At 40.8% G+C, this 17,064-nt stretch overlaps 1 protein-coding gene across 1 annotated transcript in view; it reads right to left on the bottom strand.

Annotated features, from left to right (window-relative positions):
* The window catches only part of LOC106817876 (manganese-transporting ATPase 13A1-like), a 21,780-nt gene extending 5,895 nt beyond the window's left edge, over positions 1–15,885 (bottom strand). The window contains exons 1-18 of the mRNA XM_014822587.1: positions 15,777–15,885; positions 15,386–15,579; positions 14,078–14,306; positions 13,712–13,781; positions 13,289–13,395; positions 10,068–10,197; positions 9,074–9,256; positions 8,256–8,393; positions 7,687–7,807; positions 6,838–6,992; positions 5,895–6,070; positions 4,431–4,541; positions 3,647–3,772; positions 3,086–3,218; positions 2,696–2,802; positions 2,084–2,273; positions 1,543–1,757; positions 981–1,098 (exon numbers count right to left, since the gene is read on the bottom strand). Of these exons, the coding sequence (XP_014678073.1) occupies positions 981–1,098; positions 1,543–1,757; positions 2,084–2,273; positions 2,696–2,802; positions 3,086–3,218; positions 3,647–3,772; positions 4,431–4,541; positions 5,895–6,070; positions 6,838–6,992; positions 7,687–7,807; positions 8,256–8,393; positions 9,074–9,256; positions 10,068–10,197; positions 13,289–13,395; positions 13,712–13,781; positions 14,078–14,306; positions 15,386–15,546 (2,470 nt within the window). The 5' untranslated portion in view covers positions 15,547–15,579; positions 15,777–15,885. The remainder of the gene's footprint in view (positions 1–980; positions 1,099–1,542; positions 1,758–2,083; positions 2,274–2,695; positions 2,803–3,085; positions 3,219–3,646; positions 3,773–4,430; positions 4,542–5,894; positions 6,071–6,837; positions 6,993–7,686; positions 7,808–8,255; positions 8,394–9,073; positions 9,257–10,067; positions 10,198–13,288; positions 13,396–13,711; positions 13,782–14,077; positions 14,307–15,385; positions 15,580–15,776) is intronic.
* Between the last annotated feature and the right edge of the window lie 1,179 nt (positions 15,886–17,064).

Below are 17,064 nucleotides of genomic sequence, written 5' to 3'. Positions count from 1 at the left end.
GAAACCATGTTGCAGTATTAGTCGAATTAATAAACTTTCCCCCGTGTTATTTTGACGATTCTTTGCAGTATTATTGATCAGCAGTCCTACCTTGTTCATATAAAACAGCGATTGTCCCTACGATGCACATACGCTGAGATAATGAGCGGTGAAAATCTGGTATTTTCGCTGAACACCGACTAGACATTAGTCAATACTGCGACCCTCTCTCAAAGTGTGGCCAGTGTGTTGCTTCCGGTCGCCGCTGTGTAGCGTCATAGTGGCGCTGACTCACGTCATACTACCAGAGTTTACTATACATCCAGCGTGAGGTGGGCGTGAGGTGGGCACAGGTGGGGGTCATCACTATGGCAATCAATAACAGACGTCTTTCATTCCATTTGTCAATCATTGACGGAAACACGCGAGGTTTACTGAAGTTATAACACTTCGAGAGACAGTCACAGTAACCGACTGATCTCGAGTCAGTTTTCGGCGAAAATACCAGATTTTCACCACTCATTATCTCAGCGTATGGGCATTGTAGGGACATGCGGTTTGTTTTATATGAACAAGGTAGGACAGCTGATCAATAATACTGCAAAGAATCGTCAAAATAGCATGGGGAAAGTTTATTAATTCGACTAATACTGCAACATGGTTTCAGCATTTTACCGTTGTATGCTCTCCTTCTTTATATGCTCTTGCCATGATGAATATATATTAACAAAATTGAGCCACTTTACATCGTAACCAAAGTCACATACATAATACATTTGGAAATTGAAACAAATACATATGAATTCAAGAACCAATCAGATTGTGGCAGCCACAACAGATTAAATATAGTTATATATGCTAACTGGATACAACGTAGTCCAACTTCACAAACCACTACGATTCAGCAACACTGATCAAGCTTGGTCCTTCCGAAACAAGACTGTGTGTTTGCTGATGGCAAAGGTAAAAAGGGCCATTGCTGGCACAGTTGTTGCACTTACTACACTGTATGGAGGACAGACGAGCTGTAAATGGGGCAGCGATACTTGCGTCACCTAGCTTCACTACCTGTGCCTGCTCTTGCTCCTCCAGTTCCCTTAACATGTTATTAAGCTTCTTCTGAAATATTAGTAAATAAGACGATACGGACCAGTTATTTATTCCTGAAAATGCTTCAGCCTAGGGAACACACAAGGTACAAAGAAGTTGAATATTGGTAACTTACTCCCTACTGCCCACGACTCCAAGCACCAGTACCTCCATTAATTATCTCTAATTAATCACTTGCCTACTGCAATAATCATTGCAATTACAATTACTACAATTAGCCTAGTCACTTATCACCTATCCCCCTTCTCTCTCCTCGCTCCCTCTCCCACCCTCACACTTTCCCTCCTATTGTCTTCCTCCCTCTGACCCTACGACCCCCTCTCTTGCATTCTCTCTTCACCCTTTTCTCTCACTCACTCTCATGTTCTTAACATTTAGCTCACTAGCTCCCAGAATTCTCACTCTTTCTTACTATCCACTTTTGGACTCTGCTGCTGCTATGTCATGGCATACCTGCATGTCTGCATTTCTTTCAGCCCTACTCTGTGGTGGCCGGCCCTTATGTAGCTGCTGTCTATTGCCGACTCTTCCCTTGGCCGCAAGCTGCACTAGCTTGTCATTAGTCGTGTTGTTTTCCATGCTTGCAGCGGGAATGGCTGCCTGACTGGCTTCTTTCGTCTTTGGCTTGTCCTTCCGTTGCTGAGGTGCGTGTGAGAGTAGTGCGACTCCTGAGAAACAAGAGGACGGCTGTCTGACAAATGATCCGAAAACAATGCAATGTTCAAACGTTCATATTCTCATACAATCAGTTTGATTTTCTCTCTGCTAAGGATAGAATACTGTCAAACTTTGCTCTAGTGCTTCTTTTAGCTATAAAGCCAGAACCACCACCGAAAGCAGAATAGGCCAAACGTAATGCATAAGAGCTCTTCTAGTTTAGGATCAATCTCATGACAAACCAATACCAATAGTTTTTAATACAACTGTTTGGGCTAATAATTTTTTTAACTTCTAAAGAGCATGTGTAATCAACATATTATTGCTGCTGCCTCACCAACTTCAGCATGCTTCAGCGCTCCAACGTCATTCGTGCCATCACCACACATGAGTGTGATAAAGCCAAGAGCCTTCATCGCTGTGATGACTGTTTCCTTTTGCTTCGGTGCCACACGCGCATACACACGCACATAGGGAAGGATGCGCTGAAGGAAGCTCCTATGCTGGTTGCTCAGGTATGTTAGGCCCTAACAGACACATCCAGTGAGAATGAAATTAAGAGGCCAAGCCACAATGGTTCTAGACTTTAATTCGGATGGACAAGGTGAACGAACGCTTGGGGAAACATGGTTAGCAGATGCCCGAAGAAGTTAGAAATGTAGGCTCTGAGTGTAGGAACTGTTTGGTGAAATTGGAACCTGTAGTGAGACAGGATTTGTGCTGACAGGGCAATTGCCGTAACTCCTGCAGTAAATTTCGATAAAATATTACAAAGCCTTCGTTCCCAGGATCCAAAAAATTTGATGGAATGCTTAGCAACTTTTTTTTATTAAATGATAGTTTACCCTTGTATATTGGCAAACAATAAGAGAGCTTGCTCCCAACTACACCAACTTGGCAAGCAAATTATGTACATGACTTTACTGGGAACTGTCACATTTTTACTTGCCTCCCCGGTTAAGCACAGATCATAGTTGTTTATTAATTCCCGATATCCCAGATCAGGCACCACTTGAAAGGCTACTTTTTCATCCACAGATAGCCATTTCCACAACCCTAAAATAAAAATAACAAGATAATTCATTTCACAGGAAGCTAATACAAAAACAAAGTAATTCATTAAAGTTTAATGCAGGGTACTATATTATTTCTTTATTTAATGTTAATTATAATTACATATAGGCATTCTATTTAAATTCTAGGATTAAAATGAAAATTAATATATATTATCCAGAAAGCATGTAGACACCTCAACAAATTCGAATTAAATGCAAACTTCCTATTACATATAACACAGTTGACTCTCGTGCACAGCAAATATAAGGTAACAGCCACTAACCTTCTTCACCGAGTTCTTCTGCTTCCTTCTCTTTTGGAGACGTTAGAATGAGAGTGGCATCCTTTCTGGTGAAGCGTAGCTCTCTTGCTACATGACATGCAGTCAATGGGTTGTCACCCGTGATCATGACAACCTGCATGATAACCAGACGAACACCATTTGCATGGCACATTTCAGGTATCACAATACCTTTCCCACTGCCTGATGGGTTTGTTTAATCCTTTAGACACCAATACATCCAAAACTCGTAGTTACAACTCTCTTTGCCAGCTAGAGAAAATACATGTTTATACAAGCAGTAATTATCTGTTTCAAGGACATTTATGATGCCAAATTATCTTTACACAGAATATATAATTTATGTCATATTGATTTAGGATACAGCCTTATATTCGCCCTTACAGAACAATAAAAATCACTAAAGGTAATTTCACCAAAGTAAATTTTCATCTAGTATTAACATATCTCTAACTATAGTACGCAATAATAACAGTCCTTGTGTAAGCAATTAATACAACAGATACACATGTAATCTACTCGCGTAATCAGTCAGTATCTTACGTGATGGGACGCATGCATTATCTCCTTGATGATAACCTTGGAGTCGCCCTTCAGAGGACAAGAAATGATCACGAAGCCGACGAAGGTGAGTCGATTCTCCACGTCCTCCCTTGTCAGCTCTCTGAGCTGTCACAAGCATTCATATGAGATGCACGACCACCCAGATAACTGCAAGGCCCCTAACACATGTTCGCAATGTGAAGATGTGACCTAATTCAGCACGTGTGCACGCAGATTATAACATTATGGGAATTTTGGATGGAAGATTGTGAATATTTTGTATTCTAGAGTCTGTTTGGTAAGGCTCTCCCTCTGGACGTTTTAAATTTTGAGCCAAGACTTGAGCCACCGATGTTATTTTTTAGCCACCAATCAAAAACTAAAGCCACTGTTCACTTGATCGTACGTGCTAAGCAAGGCATAAACAAGTGATGGGTATGGGAAAAAAGGGGTACGAAAACATTTCTAAATCAAGTAAAAATGAAATCACGTAGTTTAGTCTAAAAAACTAGGTTGTCGCACCATTGTGCATTACTTGCACCAAAGGACCAGATTACGGAATTTGTAAATACTTACACGACACTCCAATTTGACGATTTCATTATTCAATCTTTACTTTGTGAGCAGTTAAATTTAATTCGCTAATTCTATTCACCACTTAGTGTAGTAAAATCGCCACTGCTATTTATCATGATTTGCGAAGGTGGCAAGTGCCGGCGGTAGCCCTGTGTTGGTGTATAATAAATTAAACTTCCATAAGGGGTTTATTATATATGTCAAATACCTGCTGAGATGTGAGATTTCCCAGCACTTTATGTCCCAATGCAAGAACTCTGGCCCCCTGCCGGGACATCTCCAAGTAAACATCATCGTAGTGGCTTGGTACCTCAGTAAACTTTAATGCACAAAATTGTTCATGTAATACACACCAGTTACTCCACTATTCAATACAAAGCTACACCTTCACAGCAAATTCATGTATGACAGAATTCAAAATGGAAAGACAAACGAACAAGCAAAATTGACCAGCTCACTACCCCTACCTACAAGCTATAGTCAGACAGCTGCTAGCATGGAGAGTAAGGGACCGACCTCCCAAGGGGAGATTAGAGGGGCCGTCAGGGTCTCTGTCAAGGCCATGTGGCAGAGACAGTGGGATATATCAGAGACAGGCAGACGCCTTCATGGCTTGAAACCTTCGGTCAGTACGCATGCGCTGATCGACGTACCGAGCCACCGCCTCTACTCCAAAATAGCCCAACTAAGAACGGGATACGTGGGGTTAAATAAATATCTCCACATAATTGGACAAGAGGATAGCCTGAACTGTGAAGAGTGTGGTGAACCCGAGACAGTAGAACACTTTCTCTTGGATTGTGCCCGTTTCACAGAACAGAGAGAACGACTGTGCTAACAGGGTCTTCAACCTGTGCGGAGAGTGGTCCATCTCAGTGGCCATGTTGTTGGGTGTGTTGGAAGACGATCAGTACAGAGACATACGCATCAAAATATGTGAGCTTCTGGGTGACTACATAGCCCAGACATGTCGCCTCTAATGACGTCAGCGCCACCTATTATCCAGTAATACCGTAATACCGTGAGACACATACATAGTGTGACATTAACGTACTAAGTGACTATCATACTGAGAGAACACTACAGCTCTGCGGAGCTCAGTTCAAGGATTCAAGGATACCTCAGGATGCCAAGGTAATAATATAGTGACTGCACACTAATAGTACTACCCCACAAAATACAACTAAACTGGGCTACACAATGCAAATATTATATCTCTATTTAGTAGGTATGACCGCTCACTTTTAAAAATTGAGAGGAAAAGATACCATTATGCATCAACTGCCTTCACTGTGGGGGTGGAGCTAATTTGCCTGGAAAGATGGTCTACTATGCAGAAACAATCACGAATTTCTATAAGGCCTAAAAAAAAAGACGTTTGTTTCCGGTAACGAGCTGAAAAAAATTGGACACGGTAGACAGGGAACTTTTTTTATCAATTTTTTTTCTTTTTTGTATTTCAACAATACTTGTTTTATACTTATAAGAGCCCATATAATGACTTCAAAGTCAAATCAATGCATTCACCGATCGATATCACGTATAAAAATTTTTGTTATTTTTTTTGCCGATCACAATAAAAAGTTTCGACACAGCAGTTTAAAATGGACTCGGTCGGGTTAGCGGAAACAAACGTCTTTTTTTAGGCCTAAGAAAAATCTCTAAAACCTACCATAGATCGGAGAACCTCTGGTGCACCCTTTACTGTGGAGATGTACAAGGTGTCTGTCGTGCCCACTTGTGTGCAAGCAGCAACAACAGACATGCGCTTCATTGCACTGGAGAAATGATTGCGGTGGACTATCTTTAAACCCATGGATTTCCCTTTCTTTGGATGAACGGAATCACCTGCAGACAAATTCCCAAACCGAGTGATGATCACCATAGCATACGAAACTACATCGTATTTAACCACAAGCATGACTGCCCGGTAGCTAGCCACAAGTTCCCTTCTCGCTTAACACTACGTTGGCGAGAGGTACGGCGTGTAACAGTCGGAGAGCCTGGTCGGTTTATCCGGTAGCATACTATCGTAACTAATGTATTGCTACCTTAAAGTATTTATTTCGAACATAATTTCCAACCGGTCTCGTGTTTTCCCTACTTTTACGACACTTGCCGTTATTATAATATATTGCTTGAGTAAAAGCAACTGTCTAGAGTAACGCTAAACATGTCTTAAAACTTTTGTATTTGGCTATATTCATCAAAACATGCACGATTTGAGTTTTGATAACTCATTTTGATTACCGCCGCCATTTCTTGTAAATCTCGGACGATAGCGCAATTTAAAAATAGAAATGGAGCAAACTACACAGATGCTCTTTTGTTTGAATTAGGTGTACTGTGTGCACACTTGTAACTCGTTTGTGCAAAAAGGCGCCATTTGCAAATTAAAAAAAATTGTCCATAGAACCCATGCCATGTACCTTACATACACAAGGATGACTGCCGATGCAACACACTCTCAATCAGAACATGTTTCCATTCAGAACACATTTCCTATTGTCTGTAATTCCCAAATGTAAAAAACGTAGCTGCACTACAAAATTAGAAATAAAACGCCAACGTTAATCCACAGGAAAACTGGTGGTCCCGATTTTCGGACATCTTGCCTTTGCTAACATTCCATTCGATAGCCGTGAGGGTAGCTTTCTCCAGCGGGTCTCCTACCAGCCCATCATCAAGCTGTGCGAGAGAATGGCAGGTGGCCAGCACCTGCACGGTCTCCGCTGGTAAGTCAGCCACGCTGCACATCTTCTCCCTGTCCCTGTAAACACCAAACGAGTATCAACGTGACACCTAGAAATAAGAATACAACTAAGAACACTGTGCAAGCGTGACAGTAAGACATACCCCGTGAACTTGACAGCTAAAGACACCTCACAAACCTGACTGTTAGCGATACAAAATAAATGTTAGCGCTATAAGTATCCATAAACATAACAGCTAAATGTACCCTGTAAACGTGAGTTAGAGATACCTCGCAAACACGACTGCTAGCAATACCATATGAATGCGATTGCTAGCGATACCATATAAACACAACTGCTAGAAAAACCATATAAATGCAACTGCTAGCGATTCGATATAAACGCGATTGCTTGTGAAACCATATAAACACAACTGCTAGCGATACCGTGACAGCTAGCAGTTGCAATGTAAACGTGACAGATAGAGATACTATGCATATATGACAGCCATCAATAAGAAACATCATCAATATAAAATATTGGTGAATCAAATTTAAACAACTGCTTCATTAGGGAGAGAAAATCACATAGTAAGACTTCTAGATGTGCGGAACCAACAATCTGGTAATCGTGAATTTGATAAATCAGACAGAAGCACAGCATCGAGGTACCACTTCCTAATGGACGACTTGTGCTCGCCGAGGATTACATATAATTAATTAATATAAATTTTTAATTTAACATTAATTAATTATTATTACAGAAACGTACGGAATGCCGGCAACTCCCTCCACCACCAGGTTGTCACTGGTGAGTGTACCCGTTTTGTCGAAGCAGCAGATCTCCACCTTGCCAGCGAACGGGATGCGGAAAGGCTCCGTGCAGTAAACACCTGCAGTACGTGTGCACACCAGATATCATGCAGAGAGAGGGAGAGAGAGAGAGAGAGAGAGAGAGAGAGAGAGAGAGAGAGAGAGAGAGAGAGAGAGAGAGAGAGAGAGAGAGAGAGAGAGAGAGAGAGAGAGAGAGAGAGAGAGAGAGAGAGAGAGAGAAGAGAGTAGAGAGAGAGTAGAGAGAGAGAGAGTAGAGAGAGAACGGAGAAGAAGAGAGACGAGAGAGAGAGAGAGAGAGAGAGAGAGAGAGAGAGAGAGAGAGAGAGAGAGAGAGAGAGAGAGAGAGAGAGCGCATCCATTTAACTTTTCTTGTGTACTATTCAATTATATACAAACATATTTTATATGTATAGTAAACGTTGATATATGTATATTTAAAAATTCTCATGGCATTAACTACATAAACCAATATTTATATACTACGCTGTACTACTGGGCTGACCATACCTAACTTTGTGAGTGCCAGCAGTGAAGTGTTGACAGCCAAGGAGAGCTCAATTGGTAGCTCAGGCGGCACCACTGACGTCAGAATCAGCGTGCACTCCAGAAACAGCTTATAGCGATTACGGGTTTCATCCTTGCAACCTAAAAATTGATGTCGTATGTGCCTCAAATAACTGCTACACTCTGGAATATTGGTTAGCTTGTTCTACGCCCGTCGAGTTTATGTGATGGTGTATGTACATGTGTGATTACATACGTGAAGTACGATTATATATGCATAGATGTCTACGTTTGCTGTGCAGTATAAGCGTTCGCACGGGCACGTTTGCACGTGTACTTGTGAGGTGTGAGTGCATGGATATGTGGTTAGATTCTAGAGCCCTAGAGGAACGATTTGGAGGTACACAATCTGACAATGAAGCGCTCTCTGCCATTCTTAGTCTAGCAGTTACGTGTGCTACTAGTATATATTCTAGTGCACCATATATGTGCCAACACTATTAATCCAAATGTAGCTCCACAAAGTGTTTCTAATTATAGTAACGTTCTGTGAGCTGATCCTGAGCGAAAGTGAGACCGTGAGTGCCTGAGAGCACCTAAATGCCAGATTATGCCCATTCAAAACGAAAATAATTATTAAATAGTTCTCTCTCGACATATGCAAAGGAAAAACCACTCAACTGCTCCTGTCATATTCACTTATGTACAAGGATAGGGATATATCGTATACATATAGAGGAATATATATAGGGTGAATGTATGCGTATATATGCTTTTAAAACTATGGGGTATGCACACATGCACGAGTACACATGCCTTACCTTCAATCCAGACATAACTGGCTGCAGCAATTGCAAACACAAGCAGGAACAGAATGAATGCGAATGTCTCCAAGTTGTTGGCCGTGACGCGACGCACTCCGAACATGATAGTGCGCAGCAGCCGACCCTGAGACGTGTTGAAGGACGTGCGTAGCACATAAGCAATGCAGCCACTGTCCGGTGCTGCAGTGAGAACATGTACAGCTTACCCTTCTCACACTATATATAACCACTTTTGTTTACAAAAAGCTGTTCATATATCCACGAAAAATTACACACATCTTGCAAACTCTAGCAAACAAATGAGTGCACTGCAGTATGTGACTGTGACGTGATTCAGTCACAGTGCGTAGAAGAGAAAGCTAATAAGACTTAGGGCACGTTTGTTTGGACAAATCCGTCTGATCAGGATCACTTGATCCTGGTTTGCTCAAACAAATGCAAACCCACAGTCACTTCCAACAGATCATGATTCACTGTGACCTATCACAGGATGGTTCATAGCAAACAACAAGCAGTGATTGGCTGGGAAGCACGCCACCATATTGGATTCCCTGCAAAATCCACCTGCCACGAGTTTCAGCAAATTGTGATCCGGATCCAAACAAACGAGCATGATCATTGGGTCCGTGTGATTAGGATCATATAATCCGTCCAAACAAATGTGCCATACACATATTGTTGTGTTTCAATGGCGTGTACAAAACCGTCTGCTTGAACAGACAACTGCTTGCTAACAGCAGACTGCAAAGATGTGCTGCTATTGGCTGCTGCTGGTTCACACCACTGAGCGAGTGTGTCCAACCTACATGTCCTATATATGCATCCGATAAGCAATATACATAACTGTATACACGTTACAACGATGCCTGGAATAAATAGTATAGTTAGAATCAGACCAGCCCATTAGGAGAACCAACAATATGCTTTAGGTTATGTCTCATTTCATTATGCCGAAGATTAAAAATACTGTACATAGGTCTGACATTCTCACCTTTCATGCCAGGAGCTGTCTTAGCTGGTGGTGTATGCTGCACTACCATAGTTCCCCCGAATAGAATGTGCAACCGGCCATCAGATTCAATATCCAACACTTTATCTTTGTCAAGAACTTCAACTGCTTCCTGAAATTTCATTAACATTTATATATGTATGTGCACATGCTATATGTGTGAGTGTGTGGGCATGCGTGCGTGCATGCGTGCGTGTGTGTGTGTGCGTGCACGGGAGTGGGTGCGTGCGTGTGTAACACTAACAGTGGACCAAGCCCACCCGATCCTTATACTCATTATGTGGATCCTAGCAGAATCGCTACTAGTTCATATTCTGCTACGATCTTACATGCACATCCACGTACGCATCGTGAGCTGGTAAAGTATTAATTTCCCATATAATCTCGTGTTTTCCCCACTTTTACTACAATTACCATTATTGCTTGAGTAACAGCAACTGTCTAGAGTAATGATACAATGATCTAAATGATAAAGAATCAGATGCCCCTTTGTTTGAATTAGTTACGGAATGGGTGCACTTGTAACTAAGTTAGTGTGCCATCAATTTACAAGTTTACCCAGTCTAACTAAAGGCTAACTCAGGTCGCCCTTACGACCTAGTCGCCGACAAAATTTGAAGATCGTACGTCAAAAACCGGCCAGATCGTTGATAAAAACATCAGCAACTAAACTCGACATGAGTTCTCTTACGATCGAAAATACGGTCGCCGACTGCGATCGCAGGAATAGAAACGGTTCTATTTCTATGCGGCGATCGGCGACAAATCGTGAGTGGCAGCCAATCATTGCTACGTGTCGAGTTACATGATTATCAAAAGTCACGTGATTAACAAAATGGCAGCCTACACAGCAGTTTACAAGGAGGGATTATTGAACAAACCCTTTCTCAAATATATATTAAGTTTTCCGTATATCACAGGCAATTTTTAAAATTATTTTTCTGCACATGATTATAACGATTTTCAGAAAATCGAGGATAGATTTACGAAGTTACCTGATGTTTACTGGTAAGCGCCATTTTGTTGGTCATGTGACCCGTTTATGTAGACTGGTCCCGGCATCAAGCTTGCTCTGTTTGTGCTAAAGAACTGCTTGTGCTAGTACAAATACTGGGGCCGCAAACCCGTCTACGTTTCGTGCAGAACGCTACGATCTGATCAGCGATCTACAGCGTGAAGGCACTTCAAGTCGACGTGAGTGTTGCTACGCTGCTAATCGGCGATAAAGTAGTCGCCGATAGTCAAATCGTAGGGCGACCTGAGCAGGGCTTAAGGCGCTATTTGTAAAATCATTCTCGGCATGGTGTTACGATGTATTCAAATCCAATTTTCTATGCTTTCACTACATAAATTCTTAGTGTTTTCCAAGTTCATTGTAATCAGTGATACGTACTAATATATCCACTGTAAGATGAGACTATATTTCGCTATATTTTTTTTTCAAATTGAGCATTTCTGAGCAATATTTTTGCAATAAAGCCTTTAACGTGAGTATATTCTTAGACATTGGCGTGATGAGAGCTGCGCATCGAACATTTTAGAATCATGTATGTGCTGTGCGGAGTTGCACTAATGTAGGTATTTTTATTATTGCTAGTCCTGCGCGCGTTGACTTCATCAGTGTGTACACATGCAAATAGTTCTAAAAGAAAGTTCACTCGTTTAGCTTTGTTATTAGTTAATTTAGTCAAATTAGTTATGCATGTAGCACAGTTGTCATCACAACTGCGTCACATGCCTGGAACCACGCATGCTCAGCATTTAGTTGTCAATCAATGTGCCACGTGTCGAGAGCACGTCGTTAAACGTGACCAATAGATGCTGACCACATCTAGGCAGCATATCGGCAGTTTTGTTTTTCCCATGAATAGCCGTCAGCAGTGTGACTACAGGCGATTTGGGTTTCTATAGACGTGGCCAAGTGCGCTACTTTTGGCCATTACTTGCGTACTTTGTTACTGGGCACTTTAACCCATGAAATGGCTTAAGCAACCAGTTGTCTAGTAAGATAAGACGACCCATTGATGGTGGCAGAACGCCCTTAAGCCTAGCGCAGACTTGCGACTTTTGGTTGCTCGTCGCTGCAACCTGCAACCGCATGCGATCGGTCACACGCTTCACCGTGTGTGCGCATGCAAGCGACTGCTGTTAACAGCAGTCGCTTCTTTCCATTGTCTTTCCATGACTTATATTACCCGCACACATGCGATTTCGAAGCGATTGCAAGCGACGAGTCGCTGAAAATCAAACCTGTTTGATTTCTTGCAACTTGTTACAAGCGACAAGAATCGCTACGAGTTGCAGTCTGCGCTAGGCTTTAGTTATGCCTACTTTGTTAGCTTTAACAAAACTCTTCTCTTAGAATTTAAAAGAGACCTTCCTCTAGTCTCAGTGGTAAACAGACGTGTCACTTAGTTTCTCTGTTGATATATAATACTGTAAGACTCTGTTGCTTAACATTATGAACTGTTGGTATCCTATTTACCTTTTCTAAAATAAATCAATTGGTGATTTATTGGCTGACTTTTTGGTTTCCCTATCTACAAGTTCGAACTACACGAACTTTCACTTTCAAACATCATGAATAACATTGGTTTAGCCTCTAATCGCCTGTCACCACTGGTGGCATGATATCTCGCCACTCACCACCCTCCAGTCATTTTCAAACATCACGAATAACATTGGTTTAGCTTCTAAACACCTGTCACCACTAGTGTCATGATATCTCGCCACTCACCACCCACCAGTCACTTTCAAACATCACGAATAACATTGGTTTAGCTTCTAATCACCTGTCACCACTAGTGTCATGATATCTCGCCACTCACCACCCACCAGTCACTTTCAAACATCACGAATAACATTGGTTTAGCCTCTAATCGCCTGTCACCAGTGGTGGCATGATACCTACCCAAACAGACATGGAAAGTATTCACATCGCAAAGTGTATACAAAGCAGCGCATCTTACGCATTGAGCAATACAGAATCTTGAAAGGAGCAGAGCAGACTATCATGTGCATACGTATGCACGTGTGTGTCTGTGTCTGTGCTTCTCTGCGTGTGCACATGACGTTTACTCATATTAAGGCCTACTACTTTTAAAGCTATACTTTGTAAAAACTGTGTATATATATAAATAGTGTCTAGTGTGTGCAATGCACATACATGCATTAATCGTAAATGTTCATGTCTGCATGTTTACCTTCATTTGAGGAACAGATTCTCCCGTCAGCATGGATTCATCCACAATACAAGGACCTCTCAGCAACAGCATATCACAGGGAACCAAATTCTCATTCTGAGAACGACCTACATAACATCAAACAATGATCACAAGTCATGCACACTATTATAGGTATCACATCACTCATTTCCCATGAAGTAAGACGAGAGAGCCAGCAAACTAAGAAACAATGAATCCGAATGCTTTACTAAATCCCAAAAAGTGTTGAAAATTCAATCAATAGATATATATGGGTTTGTTTTGTGGTCTCAGAACTCAGAACCTGAGAATGAAGGTAAAATCATAGCTATCAGTTGACTACGTCACGTGTAATGTAAAATTATCATGTGCACCCAGATAGACACCCAGAAATTATTAGATTAACATCACGCACTCACATACCAACAGAGACGATGTCACCGGGAACAAGCTCATTGCTCATTACTGGTCTCCATTTTCTATTTCTGTACACCTGTGTGAACAAAAGCCCAACAGTGAAACCCACTGCATGCACGTGCAAACCAAGTAAGCTACCAACACACGTTACATAATGCACACCAACGTTTATGCAACATAATGCATCTAAATCTTACATATCATCAACAGTTATAACATTGGCTTGATTAAAAACAATATCTTGAACTAATAATAATTATTATTAATTATTAATTATTAATATATTTATTATAATAATTATTATTAGTAATTATTATTGGTCACAGGAGATCAGAATGAGAATGTTCTAGTTCAGCCTTTTGTACTGCATACCTGTATTGAGTGTGGTTTGTTGCCCATGTTTCTAATCTCCCTAAGGTTGCGCAGCTGCTGCTGCACCAACGTTGCTTCAAATGCCACAAGCATCAATAACGTGAACAGTGAGTAGTACCAGTAGTCATCCAGACACCAGAGCCCAACGCAGAACACTTGAAAGACGAAAAACGGAGCCGTCGCACGTTCCCTGAACAGCTCAGCAAACTCTGGCACAATCATATCTAGTCTGGTGGCAAAGAGAAAACGTAAACGAATGAGTGGAAATTTCTAGCATGCCAATGACAGTGCCAAACCTGAGTGGGCAACTCAACAGCAATCAATACAATTCTACAAAGTAATATAATCTTAATTGCTACAGGTACATTATCGGTCAGGTACATCCCATCAACCGAATAAGATGTGTCCGGTTAAATATTTTTTCTGCCAGGTGTCGCAGGCACGAATGGTTAAAAAGCACTTCTTCAAATGTATCTGTAAGTCTACTCATGACTCGTTGTTATGCTTTTAGGAGTATCATCACCCTAGTATTGTTCCCCATTTTTAGTATTGCTAGCTGGGCATACGTTGGTTTCGCCAGTGTGTGCACGTGTAAGAGGTTTTGAAAGTTTACTAATTTAGCTCTGTTATGTAGTCACCTTAGTTATGCATGTAGTACAGTTGTTGTCAAAGCTACGTCCCATGCTAATTGCGATCACGCATGCATTCTAATGTGTAGTATCCCTTTAACAAAGTTTGTTAAGAAAGTCAAACAAGCAGTAATGAAAACTACATTTACTTGTAAAAGAAGTAATTTTTCACAGGACAGATATATGAGAAGTGGTCATACATACATTGTACATCTGACAGTATTTCTCTTTTGAAAAAAGGGGGGGATGTAGTGATAAATGATGATATATAATAAATATATATATGTGCATGTCATGTAATGCTACTGAGATTGAACAGCTTTAATAAAGTCCACACATGCACGCATGAGATACATAACTGAAATGTGTCTCCAAAACACAACTTCACCAACAGACATTAACCATCTTTGTGCACGCCATCTCTTGGTAAAAATGTGAACTGATAACGTTATGCACCCTATTTAGTGCCTAGCCATGCCCTCTGAGGGCGCATGATATGACTCTAGGACATGTCATGAAATGATTCAAAGCATTAGTGTCTGTTTAATCCTTTTTTAGACCATGTATTTAATACCTTAGTATGTGAGGCTGCTCAAGTGATAAGTGTGCTATCGTTGGAACTATGGCACGTCAAAGACAAAGACCAACTGAACCACCTTGACACACCCCCATATCTTACTTGTTGTCGCCATATTTGCGCTTTGCATCTTCTGTCTCTGATTCATGCTGGTAACCCTTCCAATCAAGGTAATCTTTTATTCGGTTAGCAACAGGAAATTCGACAGCACGAAACTGCTTCTTCTCCTCCCAGTCATAGACATATTTCATCTTTTGGAACATGAACCAGGTGTTTGGCTTTTTTTGAGAAATGTCCTGAAATCAAAGAAATTTAAATTAAAATATAGAAAAGACACTTATCTATGACAGACGTCCACTGCGATATTACTCACACTCCTTTCGATCAGGAGTATGACAAGATATGTCATCAGTAATTACAAATGGAACAATTGAACGGGCACGAGAACATCTTACTAATTACTGAAATCAATCAAGCAACGTCATGGTCTTACCCATTCATGATGCAGCACCACCAGTTCCGGGAAACCATTGTTTGGTGTTGGATTAACCTGCCCTACAGAAGCTTTAGCTGCATCAATCTCCTGAAAATTAAATTAAAAAATAAAAATAAAATAAGTAGGTACCTACATGATTAAATGCAGATAGGGAGTAGATACTACTGAACACCACTACTATAAGAAGTAAATCCAATCTAAGCCAGAATTCACACATTATGACAACGATGATGATGACAACCACTACCACTATGACTACTACTACTTTGAAACTTGTAACTTCTTGTTCTGATGTGTTATATTTCACAGTTCTTGCAGAACATTAAACACAATCTGCAAACATCCACAAGGAAACCAAATGCATTCATACCATCAATGAGAATTACTGCACTACCCATGATCTGCATTCTGTTCAATCTGCAATCATGCTTCCAATGGCAGATAATATGGCTGAAGGGGTCGTTGTCGTATAGGGTACTACATATATGTACCCGAGGTACATATATGTATACATAAATGTAATATAATGCTAGTCTAGGGAGTCGCCTACGCCTACTCCCTAACCCTAACCCTAAGTAACCATCAGATAGTTACCTCGGGTACATATATGTAGTACCCTATACGACAACGACCCTTCGTGCGATAATATGTGTTCATGCTACTACAAGTAGTTTTTCAGCTATCTTACCATTTCTATAGATAAAATAAGAACTTTGTAACAAATTACACTATCTGCTTCATAACACTGTGGCTACAACTACATCTAAGTATTAGGTGTTTACATTGAGGTGATTCAAGGTTAAAATATTAATGCAGTAAACACTCCCTCAGCCACAACCTTGCTCTAGCAATATAGCCTAGTATGGTGAGGTCAAGGTACATTAAGGGGGTAATTCCAGGACCCTGCCTTGGAAAAAGAACAAATCTAATGATTTACCAATGGAATGGTGATATCTGCAACATAACAACGGATATAGTAAATTCCAAATAGATCTCTAGGCGTGCACAATTCGAAATCTGTCAAAAAAGCTTTCTTGACAATTAAAGCTACCTATACCATTAAAATCCACAATTTATTTAATCAAAGTAATGTTCTATACAAGCATTTTGTGAATAAAAACATTTTGATCAGATAGATACAACACATAAGCTTCCTTGTAAGAATGCTGCGTTCTGATGTTTACATCGACAAAAGCGTCCCGCGCATCTATGTAGAGTAATATTGACACAGCGGCTTCATGTGACTTGCTGTCTATGCCACAGGCACTTGGAGCATCTCAATAAA

Source organism: Priapulus caudatus, unplaced genomic scaffold (assembly GCF_000485595.1).
Source record: "Priapulus caudatus unplaced genomic scaffold, Priapulus_caudatus-5.0.1 Scaffold1900, whole genome shotgun sequence".
NCBI classification, from domain to species: Eukaryota; Metazoa; Priapulida; class Priapulimorpha; order Priapulimorphida; family Priapulidae; genus Priapulus; species Priapulus caudatus.
This window is presented reverse-complemented; position numbering and strand designations above follow the sequence as displayed.